The sequence below is a fragment of the Dioscorea cayenensis genome, chromosome 3 (assembly GCF_009730915.1).
Source record: "Dioscorea cayenensis subsp. rotundata cultivar TDr96_F1 chromosome 3, TDr96_F1_v2_PseudoChromosome.rev07_lg8_w22 25.fasta, whole genome shotgun sequence".
NCBI lineage: Eukaryota > Viridiplantae > Streptophyta > Magnoliopsida > Dioscoreales > Dioscoreaceae > Dioscorea > Dioscorea cayenensis.
This window is the reverse complement of record NC_052473.1, coordinates 1,573,280-1,588,888: the sequence shown is the minus strand read 5'-3', so window position 1 is coordinate 1,588,888 and position 15,609 is coordinate 1,573,280. Positions and strand designations below refer to the sequence as shown.

At 34.4% G+C, this 15,609-nt stretch overlaps 1 protein-coding gene and 1 pseudogene across 1 annotated transcript; both read left to right on the top strand.

The window, feature by feature from the left end:
- The first annotated feature begins 8,402 nt into the window (after nt 1-8,402).
- On the top strand, nt 8,403-8,498 carry LOC120257758 (annotated as a pseudogene).
- A 3,872-nt stretch (nt 8,499-12,370) lies between these two features.
- On the top strand, nt 12,371-13,260 carry LOC120255297. Its single transcript, XM_039263147.1, has 3 exons — nt 12,371-12,621; nt 12,758-12,884; nt 12,991-13,260. Exons 1-3 carry the CDS (start codon nt 12,371-12,373, stop codon nt 13,159-13,161), a joined length of 549 nt encoding a protein of 182 aa, XP_039119081.1. The 3' UTR covers nt 13,162-13,260.
- Nucleotides 13,261-15,609: the final 2,349 nt, after the last annotated feature.

Below are 15,609 nucleotides of genomic sequence, written 5' to 3'. Positions count from 1 at the left end.
TTTTGTCTAGCTACCACTTTATTTGCCACTTTTATTTATTTATTTATTTTTATTAAGAAATGAGTCACTATCACTTCGATAACATCACATGCAAAGCAAGCTTGGTTGGCCAAATAATGGAAGGGTCACCATCATGCAAATAATGACATCAACTAAGTTATATCTACCAGCTTATCCCTAAGCAAGCTTGGTCTTGTTGCAGGCTCCAGCTACTTCAGCACCGGCTGAAAACAATGACGCCACCACTTGCTGTGGCGCTAATGCTTCTCACGGATGGGAGCGGCAGATCTTGCCACAGATGTGTGAGAAGAGGCTGCGTTTCTCCTTGCACTGGGATACCGGATCTTGTCGTCAGCACGGGGATGAGGGAGCTACGAGATGGCGATGCTGCTCGGGGGAGCAAATATTGTTGCAAGTTGATTGAAGAAGCAACAAAGAAGGAGAATTGATCAGCGGAGATCAAATGAAAAATGAACTTTGACCTCACACTTGGTGTGTTGACCAGTGTAGTGGAGAGGAAATCCTATGCTATTTACAACCAATGAATGAGCTAGAAGATCTACTGATCAATAGGTGAAGAAGTTTATTTATTCTGTAGTGTTATGTCGCTTCATAGTATGTTTTAGATATCCTAGATTAGCTCTCTGGTGCACTCAGAGATTGTCTGTGTCTTGGAACTCTACCCAAGATGCTAAGTTATTGTTATTTTTGAAAAGTATGGTTTTATGTATTAGAGAGGTGTGTGAACTCTCTTTATCTCTTACTTCCCAGTTTTTTCAATGAATGGTGATGCAGCAAAACCATTGAAAATCACTTGCTCTTCTTCCTGATTTTATCAAAGATATTTTTCACTCTGCAGATATTTTCAAACCAGTTGATCTTCAACAAATATGGCTGGTTGCATGGGAGAAAAGAGAGATTGAGGCGCATGGATCGGGAGGTTGCTCCGGTCGGGAGTGGGAGTTGCACTAGGAAGGGAGGGAGAAGGGGGGGCAGTGGCCGGGTAGGGGAAGCAACCAATGATTTTTTTTTTTTTGAGAATATTGTTGTTGTTGTTGTGGGTGAGACAGTCGTGGAGGCAAAAAATCGGTAAAACGGTGAAGAAAGCGAGCCGGGTCAGGCGAAGACAAAACCGGTAAATAGTAGTAGCTGAGTGGCGGGGTAGTGGGCGAAGGCCGCAATCCGGCGAAAAAAATCAAAGAAACACGGATCTACGATGATCCGAATGGAAGTCCAGAGAAAAAGAACATATCGACGAAAATACAACAAAGAGATGACGAAAGTTGGCAAATTCTTAAACCTATAACAATCAGGATTGAAGTCTGGCGAGAATGTGGCAACATCGTCGCCTGGCGTCTAATGCCATGTAAGATAATCTGACAAGCAATGATTCATTAGGCAACAACCTAATTGTTAAATATTGGCTTGATATCCTTAGGATGAAGCCAAATCTTGATCTCTTTTAATCTAACGGTCTAGATTGCTCTATTGTTTATATAGGGTTATGTTTGTTGGGTGTTGTGAGAATGAGGAAAAAAGAGAGAAGGATAGAGAGGGTGAGTTCTCTTGTATTTGGAGAGTGAAAAGAGTGGTGTAGAGGAGAGCTCTTGTTCTTGCTTGATCTCATTAAAGCAAGGTAAGACCCTTGTTTTTGAGGTAAGGCTAGTTCTTAGAGCTTGGTAATCCTCTTGTGGTTATATGCCTATTTTTTATACTCTTGTACTCTTGTTATCCCCATAATATAGTGAAGCATTGTTTTCCCGTGGATGTAAGCTTGCTCTTAGCCGAACCACGTTAAATTGGTGTCTCTTACTTTATTCTTGTGAGATTGGTTGTATGTTATTCTTGCATTGCCCATTCATTGTGTGATTGCTAAATATTGTGATATTGCACACCAAGTATTCGACGAATTGCCACACTAGTTCCGCGCTTCCTCACACGCAACAATTGATGCCATGTAAGATAATCTAACAAGCAATGATTCATTAGGCAACAACTTAATAAATAGAAAAATATATACGAACAGATAAATAAAAAGTTTATATATATATATTATATATAAGATACATTACTCTAACACACTGAATTTTTTACTTAAAATATTTTTATTTTTAACTCACATAAAATGATGCTACATATGATTGAAGTATAAACTCTTTTATGCATGCCCCTGAACTAATAGCCTCATGTCTCAATACTACATAGACTCTATGTTATGTCCTGCGGGTTAGAAAGTCCGTGATTGTTTCGTCAAAGCCCATTGACTTTTTTTTATCAACCACCTCCCAATGAAGTGAACGAAGCATTTCCGGGTTTGATGGATCATAGAAAAACTAAACTAATATTAATCTTTTTTTTTAAATTTTAAAATATTAAATATTAAAATTATTTTATTAATATAAAAATAGAAATTATAGGTTATTCAATTTTTTATTTTTTTCTAATACTTCCCAGCTCATTACAGCTGGGATACCACTATCAAACTCGTCGACCTTAACGATTCTGTGTTTTTTTTTAATATAAATTTTTGTTTATTATAATTTTTTTAAAATGCATCCCAACTCCTTGAGGCTTGATGCCAAGCTGTACTAGTGTTTTTTTTACATAAATTATGATTTATTCAATTCTTTTCGACTATATCACAGCTTCTTGTAGCTGGATGCCATCGGACCCGCTCTCTTGCTAAATGCCCACCACTTGTTGTATTTTTTTTTTATAATATAAATTATGATTCTTTAAATTTATAGTCAACGTATAGATTTCTTGATGATTGGCATCCAAATTCCGGATGTAAAAAATAAGATGAGCACCTTCATGATCCATCTGGGGTGTAGGTCTACTAAATTTTTTTGCTTATTGACATGGATCTTATGGGTAAGATATTTCATATTTGTAACCTCTTGAAAAGACAAAATTCAAACTCTAACTCATAAGAGCATAGATGTATTAAATGATTAATTCCTTGTTTATGCATATCTTTTATTTGAATTGTCCATGATTTGTAAAGATTGTTGGTCTAACGATTTTTAAATTTATTGGGATAAATCTTATGTGTATGATGTTTCAATTCTTTTTTCCTAATAAAATGAGTAAGACATAATTCTCAACTAATAATGTATGACAGAATTAATTTTTACATATCTCATTTATGAGGGAGATGAGTAACTTAAGGATGTATGTTTTATTAATGGTCACCTTTCTCATTTTAACTTTTTTTTTTTGCCACTATAAACCTTTTCAGGTTTGCTCCTGAACATGCATTAATTTTTGAAAAAGTGGATAAACCAGCGTGATATATTAAAAGGAAAGTAAAGATACAAGAAGAGCGAGAGCTCCTACAAAACACCACGAGACATGGCAAAGACCCCCCAAAAAACAACAAAGCAACAACCCAACAACCAAAGAGAGAATCCGCAATGAATCCTCAACACAACATCAACATCCGACTATCTCGTAATAAATAAATGATCTTCCTCTGGAGGGTCGCCTCCAGTCTCCCGACCACTGGTCCCAAGGGTCTCCGCTTTACTGCCGAATCAAAGCAATATGGTCCTCCATCACTTCCTCGCACCTCGAGTGGGCGAAGAAAACTAGGGACATCAACATATGGTCGATTTTTCATAATGAGAGCATGCGTGGAGCAGGACAATTGGCATTAAAGATGCAATCATTTCTAGTGAGCCAAATATTCCACACAATTGCTTTTGCTACTAAAATCCCAACATCCCTATTGTTCGCACTAGCGAAGATCTCAATTCCCCGGATCTCTGCAGGGGACTCGGGAGAATCCCGGAAGACGCAGGAGGCTCACAAAAGTACGTCCATACTTGCCGAGCCACCGAACATCGTAAGAATAGATGATCCGTCGTCTCGATCGCCAGGTTGCACATAACACATGTAGCCGTAGGCAGCTCCTAATGGCAAGAACCTCCAAAGTAAGGATCCTATTCTTCCAAGCTAACCAGTTGAACAAGTTAACCTTCTTCGGGCACGGCTTTTTCCGGAAGAAACTTGCAATGGGACAACGCATACCACCATCAATTATAAAAATTGTAAAATGATTTCACCGTGAAGGATCCATTCCCGGTCAACCTCCAACGTTTTTTATCTCCTACCCCGCCCGACGCTAATCCCCGACTCTTTCCCAATAGTTACGACTATCACCCTCCAGTAGAAAGGAACATGCATTAAGAGCAGTGCTAACTCGCTGCACGAACCATTGGGCTCATCATCGTCGAGCGAAATTCCTCCGGCCAGATGTACATAGGTGCGCGGCCGTTAAACCAACTATCCTTCCAGAAGAGAGTCTCCGATCCTGTTGATTATGATTTATATAACGCAAGTATACGCTATCGCAAACAAGTAATATAATGATAAGAGAGTATCGTTCCCACGAGGATTGAGTTTATTAATTACCAAAATTACTAACCCTAATTCTACTTGATTAATGAAATTGAAGAGGTTTAATTTAGGAAATTTAATTCAAGGACTAGAGAGAGAGAGAGAGAGATAAGGAGAAATCAATGTCGAGAGATTCTAGGGTTTCCGAGTTCACCTAGACTAATTTCACCTAGATCACCTAATTCAATCAATCAATGTTTGTTTCTTATATTGTCATCAAATTTCTCTAAATTACATATTGATCTTTCTCAAGCATCAATAGCATATTCCACTAGATAAGTTAACATCATCTCCGAGATAACTCGTGAACCCTATGGAACTCATTAAGCTCTAGAAATTTATAATGATGCATACAACCTCATAAATATCTCTATCTTATGATGATTGTATAATATTTCAACCAAGACCTAATTCAATTATCACCTCTCGGTCTCAAATCAAATTAATAATCATGCAATTGGTGATCAAGCAATCACAAGCATTAAGCATAGATTAAAATATCCAATATAGTCTTGAAACAAGCATCAATTAAATTAAACAAAGATGAATCTAGGGTTTCATAGTCTGGCTACATCGTAGCTCCCTAGAAAAAGTATTTAGAACATAATGATTGCAAAGTTCGACATATTAACAAGGTTCATAATAAAAATAAACAAAGAAAAAAACTAAAAAAACTAAAGCTCTGCAATGAATCCGCACGAAACTTCGCCTCCCGATCTCTTGATCTCCGAAATTCTCCTCCCTTTTCGTCTCAACCCCTAGCCCCTTTTTATAACATAAAAAATCGGGTAGCGCCTAGGCGCTAAAGACCCGTAGCGCCCTAGGCGCTATACTTTCTGTTTTGCACCTCTTGATGTTGTAGCGCCTAAGCGCTGCATGCTAGCGCCTAGGCGCTAGATTTTCTGTTTTGCTCTTCTTCCTCCAATTTTTTGCCTTTTACATGTTCTTCCTTCAAATCATTTTCTTTCTTTCCTACAATGCAATAACAATAAGATTAGGAGTAAAATTGGTTCAAAATAATTCAAATTTAATTCATTATGAGTTAAAGAAGGTCTATATATTAAGTGCAAATTATACTCATCAAATACCCCCAAACTTAGAGTTTTTGTTCGCCTCGAACAAAAAGAAAGAGAAAGAAAAAAATATCATGAAACAAAGCACTATGATTAATGAAAGAACATTAAGTGAAACTCCGGCCCTCAAAGTTGGATTTTTTTCAAACCCATAAAAAAAGAAATTTTAAGCACGGTCTACAATTTCAACTAGAGAGCAAATCTTACTCCATTTAAGGTTCCATGTGTGTGTGTGTGTCCAGTCTTTGCTACTTCGCTATCCTTGAACTCTTGTTCGTTTATGCAAAAATAAGAACCCACCTAACCGCTAATTGAAACCCCCAAACTTATTTACTTAAATATTTTTTTCATCATTTTTTTCTTTTTAATTCCATCATTTTTCTTAAACAGTAGCTTTCACACATCCTTTGAGGTAGCCCTTTTCTCCCAATAGGGCATACTTAGTATCCGACTTTTTCGTAGTGGCTTCACACATCAAAGGTGGTAGCTCTTTTTCTGCTTTTTAAATCAAATGACCTAACTAACTAATTCTAGGGTCTTTCAAGGCTTTAGTAAGCTCCTAATTTGCATAAATGATCTCTAAGTATTTGGACAACTTAGTAAGCATAACTGAATGTGCTAAGAGTGTCAAGGAACCAAAAATAGAGCAACACAAGCACTATAGTCAAAAGAGAGACACATCTATTGTTTTTCATGGATTAGAAAAGCCACTAGAATTTTTATCATCGGCCATCATTGTTCCATAAACCAAATAATTTTTTTTTATTTATAAACACCACCAAATACCCCCAAACTTAGAAGAAGACATTGTCCTCAATGTAAGCAAAGAGAAATAAATAAATAAATAAAAGGCATAAAATAAGAATAAAAACTCCCCTGAATGTCTTGACTTTCATCTCTTCACTATCATCCTTTGGTGGTGGGTGTTTTTGGAAGGTTGGAGCTTATGGGAGCTGAATTATAAATAAGATAAAATAAGATAAGAAAAATAAAATAAAATAAAATGTTAAAAATGCATGGGTTGCCTCCCAGCTAGCGCTTTGTTTAACGTCCTCAGCTCGACGACTCCTTTGTTATGGTGGGTTCAAGATGATTTTCTTTTTACCCTTGTCAAAGCTCCACCCAAAATATGGCTTCATCCGCTGCCCATTAATTTTGAGAGTTCCTTTCTCTGAATGAGTGACTTCCGCAACACCATATCGTAACATCTTATTGATTGTGAATGGTTCACACCACTTCATCTTGAATTTTCCATGCCTAGCCTTTGTTTGCTTTTTATTAGTTATGTCATCTTTATAAGCTTCAATTCGAAACTCATCGAACTCATTCAATTGCAAAAAAATTTTCTCATCAATACGAAAGCAACATTCACTTGCTTGAGGATATTTTATAGCATCAAAAACGTTAAAAGTCACTTCTTCTTCTTGGACCCGAAGACGTAATTCTCCTTTTTGCACATCAATAATCGCTCTCCCAGTAGCCAAAAATGGTCTACCTAGTATAATTGGTATGTCTTTGTCTTCTTCTATGTCAAGTATAATGAAATCAGCTGGAAATATGAACTTATCTATCTTGACAAGGACATCTTCAATTACTCCCCTGGGGTGCTTCAATGAACGATCTGCTAGTTGCAATGTGACTGTAGTAGGCCGCGCTTCTCCCAAGTTAAGCTTCTTGAAGATTGATAAGGGCATTAAATTGATACTTGCTCCCAAATCACATAATGCCCTCTCAAACACCACATTCCCAATCGAGCATGGGATGGTAAAACTGCCTGGATCCTTGAGTTTGGGTGGCAACTTCTTTTGCAAGATTGCGCTGCATTCTTCAGTAAGTGCGACTGTCTCATAATCCTTAAGCTTCCTTTTGTTTGAAAGAATTTCTTTCATGAACTTCACATAGCTCGGCATTTGTTCAAGAGCTTCAGCAAATGGGATATTAATGTGAAGCTTCTTGAATACATCTAAGAATTTAGCAAACTGCTGGTCAAGTTTATTCTTCTTCAGGCGCTGAGGAAAGGGGATTCTTGTAAATCTATCTTGAGATAATGGTGCTTCAATCGGAGCTTCAGATTTATTGTGTTCACGGTTATCTTGATCATGCTTCTGATCTCATGTACTCGTACTTTTTCTCCGGCATCTTCAATTCCTTTCCACTCCCTCAAAGTAATTGCACCACATTGTTCATTGCCACTCTTTCTTGGATTTGCCTCGATGTGCTAGGCAAGTTTCCTTTGTTGTCTCTCTCGTTAGCATACCCGCCATTTGACTTAACTCGAACCTCCAAATTCTCGATTTGTGCAGATCGATTTTGCAAAGCTAGTGCGTAGTTTCATTCATGAACTCAGTGCTTGAGTTGTAGCTAATCGAGCCATTGCTTCCTCCGGAGTTTATTTTTCTTCTCTGGGGTGGGTTGCTCTGCTCCTCGCATGGTTGAGTTATTTTTTTCCAAGACAAAGTTAGGATGATTCCGCCATCCCGGATTATACCTATTGGAGTAGGGGTTATCTTGTTGCCTATTGAAATTCCCTCACATATTGAGCTTGCTTTCATCATCATCATTTTGCGTAAAAAGAATTACCACCTGACATTCAAAGCTTTGATGAGGCCCATTACACATTTCACAAGCCGTAGATGTAGTCTTTCATCGCATTTGCTAGCAAATTATTATTCTCAGAATCGCTTTGAGAGAGTCGCTATTTGGGTTGAAAGGTTGGTAATTGCATCTATCTCATGTACTCCAGCCACCTTCCTTGGCATGTTTCGCTCATTAGGCCATTGATAGTTGTTAGCAACCATATCTTCTAGCAACTCATATGCCCTCATCAATAGTTTTTTTTCATTAAAGCTCCACCGCAGATGCATCCACTAGTGTTCTGGTGGTGCTGTCAGGTCTTGGTAAAAGTTTTGAATCTGCATCCACTTCTGCAACCCATGATGAGGACATTTCCTTAATAATTCCTTGTATCTTTCCCCATGCCTCATATAATGTTTCGCCTTCATATTGAGCAAAATTGTTGATTTTCAACCGCGATCTTTGTCGCTTTTGGTCGGTGGAAAGAATTTGGCAAGGAATTTCTCGAACAAGATCATCCCATGTCACAATGGAATCTGTGGCAATGAATTCAACCGCTTTGCTTTTATCTCTTAGAGAGAAAGGAAATAGACGTAAGCTTTAACCGCTTTCATCGTCCCACTCCATTATATTTTAAATGTATCACAAACTTCAAGAAAGTTCGCGATATGAAGATTGGGGTCTTCATTAGGTAGCCCATTGAACTCGAATTGCTTGAATCATTTGAAGAGTCACCCGGCTCACCAAAGTTGTTCGCCTGAATGACTGGCCGCCTAATCGCAGGTTGAATGCCAGTTGATGGCATCGTATAATCACGCAAAACCATTGGTTGATTGACCACCATTGGATTATTAAATACTTGCTCATTTGCTGGTGCATTGTCCCCACTCTTGCTTCCTCGTGATTATCCATAGCTTCCCAGCGATTGATTATTTGTAAGTCTTTTTCTCCTTCCCTGCTCCCTCGCGACACGCACGCTCTATTTCGTAGTCAAAAGGTATGAGACTTTCAGTACCAAATTTTCGCATTCAATTTTAACAATTTTGATTAAAAGAGAAAAGAAAAAACAAATCAAGAACGATGAATTATTGAGTGAAAACTAGAGTTTTTTTCTTGATATTAATAAAGAACACAATCCCGCAACGGCGCCAAAAAAACTTGTTGATTATGATTTATATAACGCAAGTATACGCTATCGCAAAACAAGTAATATAATGATAAGAGAGTATCGCTCCCACGAGGATTGAGTTTATTAATTACCAAAAATTACTAACCCTAATTCTACTTGATTAATGAAATTGAAGAGGTTTAATTTAGAAAATCTAATTCAAAGGACTAGAGAGAGAAAGAGAGAGAGATAAGGAGAAATCAATGTCGAGAGATTCTAGGGTTTTCCGAGTTCACCTAGACTAATTCCACCTAGATCACCTAATTCAATCAATCAATGTTTGTTTCTTATATTGTCATCAAATTTCTCTAAATTACATATTGATCTTTCTCAAGCATCAATAGCATATTCCACTAGATAAGTTAACATCATCTCCGAGATAACTCGTGAACCCTATGGAACTCATTAAGCTCTAGAAATTTATAATGATGCATACAACCTCATAAATATCTCTATCTTATGATGATTGTATAATATTTCAACCAAGACCTAATTCAATTATCACCTCTCGGGTCTCAAATCAAATTAATAATCATGCAATTGGTGATCAAGCAATCACAAGCATTAAGCATAGATTAAAAATATCCAATATAGTCTTGAAACAAGCATCAATTAAATTAAACAAAGATGAATCTAGGGTTTTCATAGTCCGGCTACATCGTAGTCTCTAGAAAAAGTATTTAGAACATAATGATTGCAAAGTTCGATATATTAACAAGGTTCATAATAAAATAAACAAAGAAAAAAACTAAAAACTAAAGCTCCCGCAATGAATCCGACCAAACTTCGCCTCCCGATCTCTTGATCTCCGAAATTCTCCTCCCTTTTCGCTCTCAACCCCTAGCCCCTTTTATAACATAAAAAAATCGGGTAGCGCCTAGGCGCTAAAGACCGTAGCGCCTAGGCGCTATACTTTCTGTTTTGCACCTCTTGATGTTGTAGCGCCTAAGCGCTGCATGCTAGCGCCTAGGCGCTAGATTTTCTGTTTTGCTCTTCTTCCTCCAATTTTTTGCCTTTTACATGTTCTTCCTTCAAATCATTTTTCTTTCTTTCCTACAATGCACAACAATAAGATTAGGAGTAAAAATTGGTTCAAAAATAATTCAAATTTAATTCATTATGAGTTAAAGAAGGTCTATATATTAAGTGCAAATTATACTCATCGATCCCTCGATATGACATCATGCAAGACACATCCTCAAACGCCTGAGGCGACCCATAACTCCTTTCCAGAAGAACATGCATTAATAAATAGCCATGTTTTCTCTATTTTTAATTATTTATCGGCTATTTATTTATTTATTGTAATTTGATGAAAGAGGTTAAGAAAGTACTCCCTCTCATTTAATTTTGTTTTTTTATATATCTATTTATAAAATTTATAAAGTATTAAATATTATTTTTTAAAATTTAATTTTTATAATAAATATAATTCTATATCTTCCAATAAATCATATTAACTATACATTTTATTCAATCATATTTTAGATGAGAGAAATATTCAAAAGTTAATATAATTTTTAAAATTTTAAGTGGTCAATTAGTTTTAAGTGATTTTTTTAATTTATATGAATTAGTTAAATTAGACAAATCAAAAGGATCGGAAGGAGTATTTCAAAAAAACAAATGTACTAATAATTTCTTAATCTATTTGCATTGAATTTTTTGTCTAAAGTGTTTGTGTCCTAACTTATAAAAATGACGATGAGGGTACATGTAATTGAATTATAAACTTTTCTATTATTAACACCTCTAACTAGTTTCTCCACTTAAAAAAAACCATTAAAATGATAGTCTCCGCCAATCGATGATACATGGATCTTATTAGAAAAACCAAACTAATATTAGTTTTTTTTGTATTTAAAATATTAGATATTAAATTTATTTTATTAATCTAAAAATAAAAAAAAATTATAGTTTATTTTTCCCTAGCTCATTATAGCTTATCTTACTGACTGTATTTTTTAAAAAAAATATAAATTATAGTTTAAAAGATAGTTCCCAGCTCATTACAGCTGGGATGCCACTATCAAACTGGTGTATCTTACCAACTGTATTTTTTTTAATATAAATTTTAGTTTATTTGGTAAGTTATAAACTTATCTAAGTAAATATAAATTCAATTTTGTATATATATAGAAAATTCCCATGTACATGTCCTTTTTTTAATGAATAGCCATCGCAGGAAGCTATTTTACAACACATTGATCTTAAACAAAACAAGTGTAACCTAAAACAAAGGAATGGGGTAACTTTGGGGAGTACATTTCATGCTTCTACAAGGAAGACTCATGAAGAAAGTACAACTGATTTAGTTGATGACATTTATCAAGAAGATGAAATATGCATTTCTACATATGTTACTCCTTTAGAGGAACTTGAAACCCCAATTGTTCTTCTAATGGTATATTTGAGGAGATAAATTCATTTGTTCAAGAACAACAAGAAGATGAAGATGAAGTTGATGAAGATGAAGATGAAGATGAAGATGTAAATGGCATTGAAGAAGGGGATGATGGAGATGATGGAGATGAATATGAAGATGATGAAGAAAATGATTTTCATTACTTAGATGATAATTAAGAGCTTTTAATATATTGTTTGTTAAGGACATATATATTTTCATATGTACACTTATCTATGATCTTTAATATAATTTACCTATTTTTTATAAAAAATTGTTGATCTCTCCATTTATTTCATGCACAAAATTTATCTTGCCTATGAAGGTTTTTTCCTTTCATTGTTCATTTTAAGTTTTTCATTAATGTACTCACTCAATATATGTTTGCAATTTGTCTAATATAGTCATTAACTTAGTGACTAAATGTATATATTTTTGTTCTTCATGAATATTGTTTCATTTTTGGGTGTATGTTTTGGTTATTATGATAGTCACTAATGCATCCTCAATACGAATATTGTTCAATTTTTGTATTAATATGTAGCTATAGATTTCCAATTTTAATTGGTCTTAATAATTAATGTTTTTTTGCAATAGTGTTGCAATGGTTAAACCAAAAGATCCCAAGACAAAAAATAAAGGTAAAGGTCAAGCAATTGAAACAAGCACAATCGTGTTGCAAGGAATTCTGCATATCATCCACCTTTGAGAGTAACTTCCACGGTTCAGTCCACTAAGGAACCATTTATGATGGCATCTTCTATGGGTACTCCAAGCAATCAAGCATCAACAAATAATGATACACCACTTGAAGCACCATCTAATTCTTCGATTGAAGCAATAGTAAATGAGATATTGGAATTAGGTTCTGGTGGATTATCGACTGCAGGTGAAGATGTTGCAAGACAAGATATACAACGTCGAACAAGGGGGCCTACTTTAGGAAGAACTGCTCCAGAAGATGCAAATAGAAAACGTACTTTGACAATTCTTGGTGATAGTTAACTTGGAGAAATTTGAATTTAATGTGACATATTCACAAGTGATTTATTTTCTTTGGGTTTATTAACTATTTCGTTGTTTTAATAATTTTAACAATAATTTTATTGTTTAATGGCTAACTATAACTTGTTACAGCATTTTTGCGGAGAAAGGGGTATCATCAACTATTGTTAAAATAATTAAAAATTATTTTACCGGGGTGTGGCCAACATGGAAAAAAATTCCAGATGATGTAAAAGAAGCTATGTGGAAGAAATTTGGGGTAACTATCAATTGTATGTTTATTCTATCTTAACTTGCTTTAGTTCCTTAAACCTAAAATCTTACTTTTGTGGATATGGCTTCTAATTGTTAATATCCAATATTAGGAATATTTTACTTGGCCTTTACAAGAGGAACCTAATGTGCGAAGAGTATGGGAAAAGACATGTAAGGAGCGATTCAAAGACACATTGAATGGTGAAAGAACAAAAGCTATGAAAGAAGCTGGTGTCACTGATATTGTTGATATTAAGAAGTGTAAAGGAATGAAAAGATAGTGGATGCCAACTGAAATATTGGATGCTTTGATAGATACAGTTTGGAGTACAGAGAGTTGGCAAAACAAATCCAAGAAAGCATTGGTCAATTGTTTAACTGAAAAAGAAGGAAGTATCACGAAAGACACAAGCGGTTCTCGTTCATTTCTTGCTACTCAAAAGATAATGGTATATAACTTTTTCACTTTACTCATGTCATGGATTTAATTTTGCCAATATGTTATAGACACATTTGCAATAATAAAATTTTATGTATAGTCTAATTAAAAACAGTTCTTATGTAGGAAGAAGAGCTTCAACGACCAATACAATATCCGGAATTGTTTGAGAGAACTCATAAACGGTCAAAAGGAAGTGGTGATTTTCGTTGACAATAAGTCCAAAGTTGTTAGCGTATGTTAATAATTATTAATTCATTCATTAAGTAGTGAATTGTTTATATTTTCGTTAAAATTAAATCAATTAATTTTTTTAATGTTTTTTCACTTGTTATAGGAGAAATATCAATCTGCATTATATGAAAAAATATGGTGATAATACTTCTGATCGTCCTGAGTTTGATCCAGAAGCATGGACATCATCAATTGGAGGAAAGATAACTACGCGCACGCATGTATATGGGTTTGGCACCATGGTCAATTCTAAAGCATTATTGATACTACTTCTAGTGCAGCTGCATGCACAACTAACTCAGTTTGTGGTCCTTCTACTAGTACTCCGCATATGGATGTTGGGTATAATGATGATAGAATTGTGAATTTAGAGGAAAAGCATGAATCATTGACTGATGATGTGAGTCAAGTCAAGAATGCTATAGGTGATATAAGTGACTTAAAAAATTAATTTCAAATTATGATGAGTTTCATGATGGAGAAATTTGGATCAAATATTCCTACGCCAAGAAGTAAATGATTTTAGGTATAAATTTGATCTTACTTCTCTAAATTTATAGTGCTATATATACTTATAAATTTCTACTTGCAATTTAATTTGATGGTTTTTAAATTTTCATGATTTTCATAGAGGAAGACATTGGGGCAAGAAGAGAGCAAATAAAAAAATAAATAAAAAAATAAAAACTGAAGGTAATTGAATGTATCTTTGTATATTACTTTTATTTTGTTTGTTGTTCATAATTGTATTTCTATAGCAATTTTATTTGATACATTTTAAATTTTTATGATTTTTAATAAAGGAAGACAATGGCCAAGAAGAGGAAACAAAGAAACTCAAGGTAATTCAATGCATGTTCATGATGGCTTTTTACTTCACTTTGTTGGTGACAATTGTATTAATGGATTAGAGAATTATTGATGATAGATTTTTGGTTGTCATGGAATGTTGGATTGTTGTATGGATTATTTGTATTTTTGGTATGAATTGAATGTTTTGGATCATTTGTATGGATTATTTATATTTTTGGTATGAAATGAATGTTTTGGATCATTTATATTTTTTGGTATGGATTGAATGTTTTGGATCATTTGTGTGGATTATTTGTATTTTTGGTATGATTGAATGTTGGATCATTTGTATGGATTATTTGTATTTTTAGTATGAATTGAATGTTTTGAATCATTTGTATGGATTATTTGTATTTTTGGTATGATTGAAATGAGAATTGTTTTATGGATTATTTGTATTATTTGTATTTGTATGGCAATTTTTTGCATTTGTGCAATAAATTGTGTAGGTTGTGTGAAAAAACAAATTCCGTAGATAATAGTTAAGATAATTAATAACAAAAAATAGCGACGGATATTCCATTGCAAATGATAATGATAATGGAAATTTTTGTTGCTAATAAGAAAACAACAATCGACATTCTGTTGCTAAAAGAAAAATAGCAATAGAAAAAGAGAATCGGCTGCTAATAAAAAAACAACTTGTTATAAGAAAAATGGCAACGAAAAAAAGAAAAATTCGTTGCTAATAAAAAACAACAACAGAAATTTCGTTGCTATAATAAACTAGCAACGGAAAAAAAAAATCTGTTGCTAATTAGAAAAAAAACAACCATAATTCCGTTGCGACAAGAAAATTCGCAACGGAATACTATGAATTTTGTAGTTAATAAAGACATAGCAACGGAACTTTCATTACAAATAAGATCATAGCAACGGATAGTCCGTTGCTAAAATAAGAAAAATATTGTTAGTAAAATAAAAACTTTTTGTAGCTATACCAATAATAGTAACGGAACCGTCGGTTGCTATGTAAAAATAACGACGGAAAATATAGCAACAGAACTTTGGCAAAGCATCAAAAAAATGAATATTTTATTAATATATTAACGTCGGATTGCTTTTTTTTAGCAACGGACTTCTCCGTTGGTAGAACATAAGAAATAACGATGGATTATTATAATACCAACGGAATGTAAATAGCGACTTGAGTATAGCCGTCGGAAGATTTCCGTTGCAGATTCCGTTGGTAAATATTTATAGC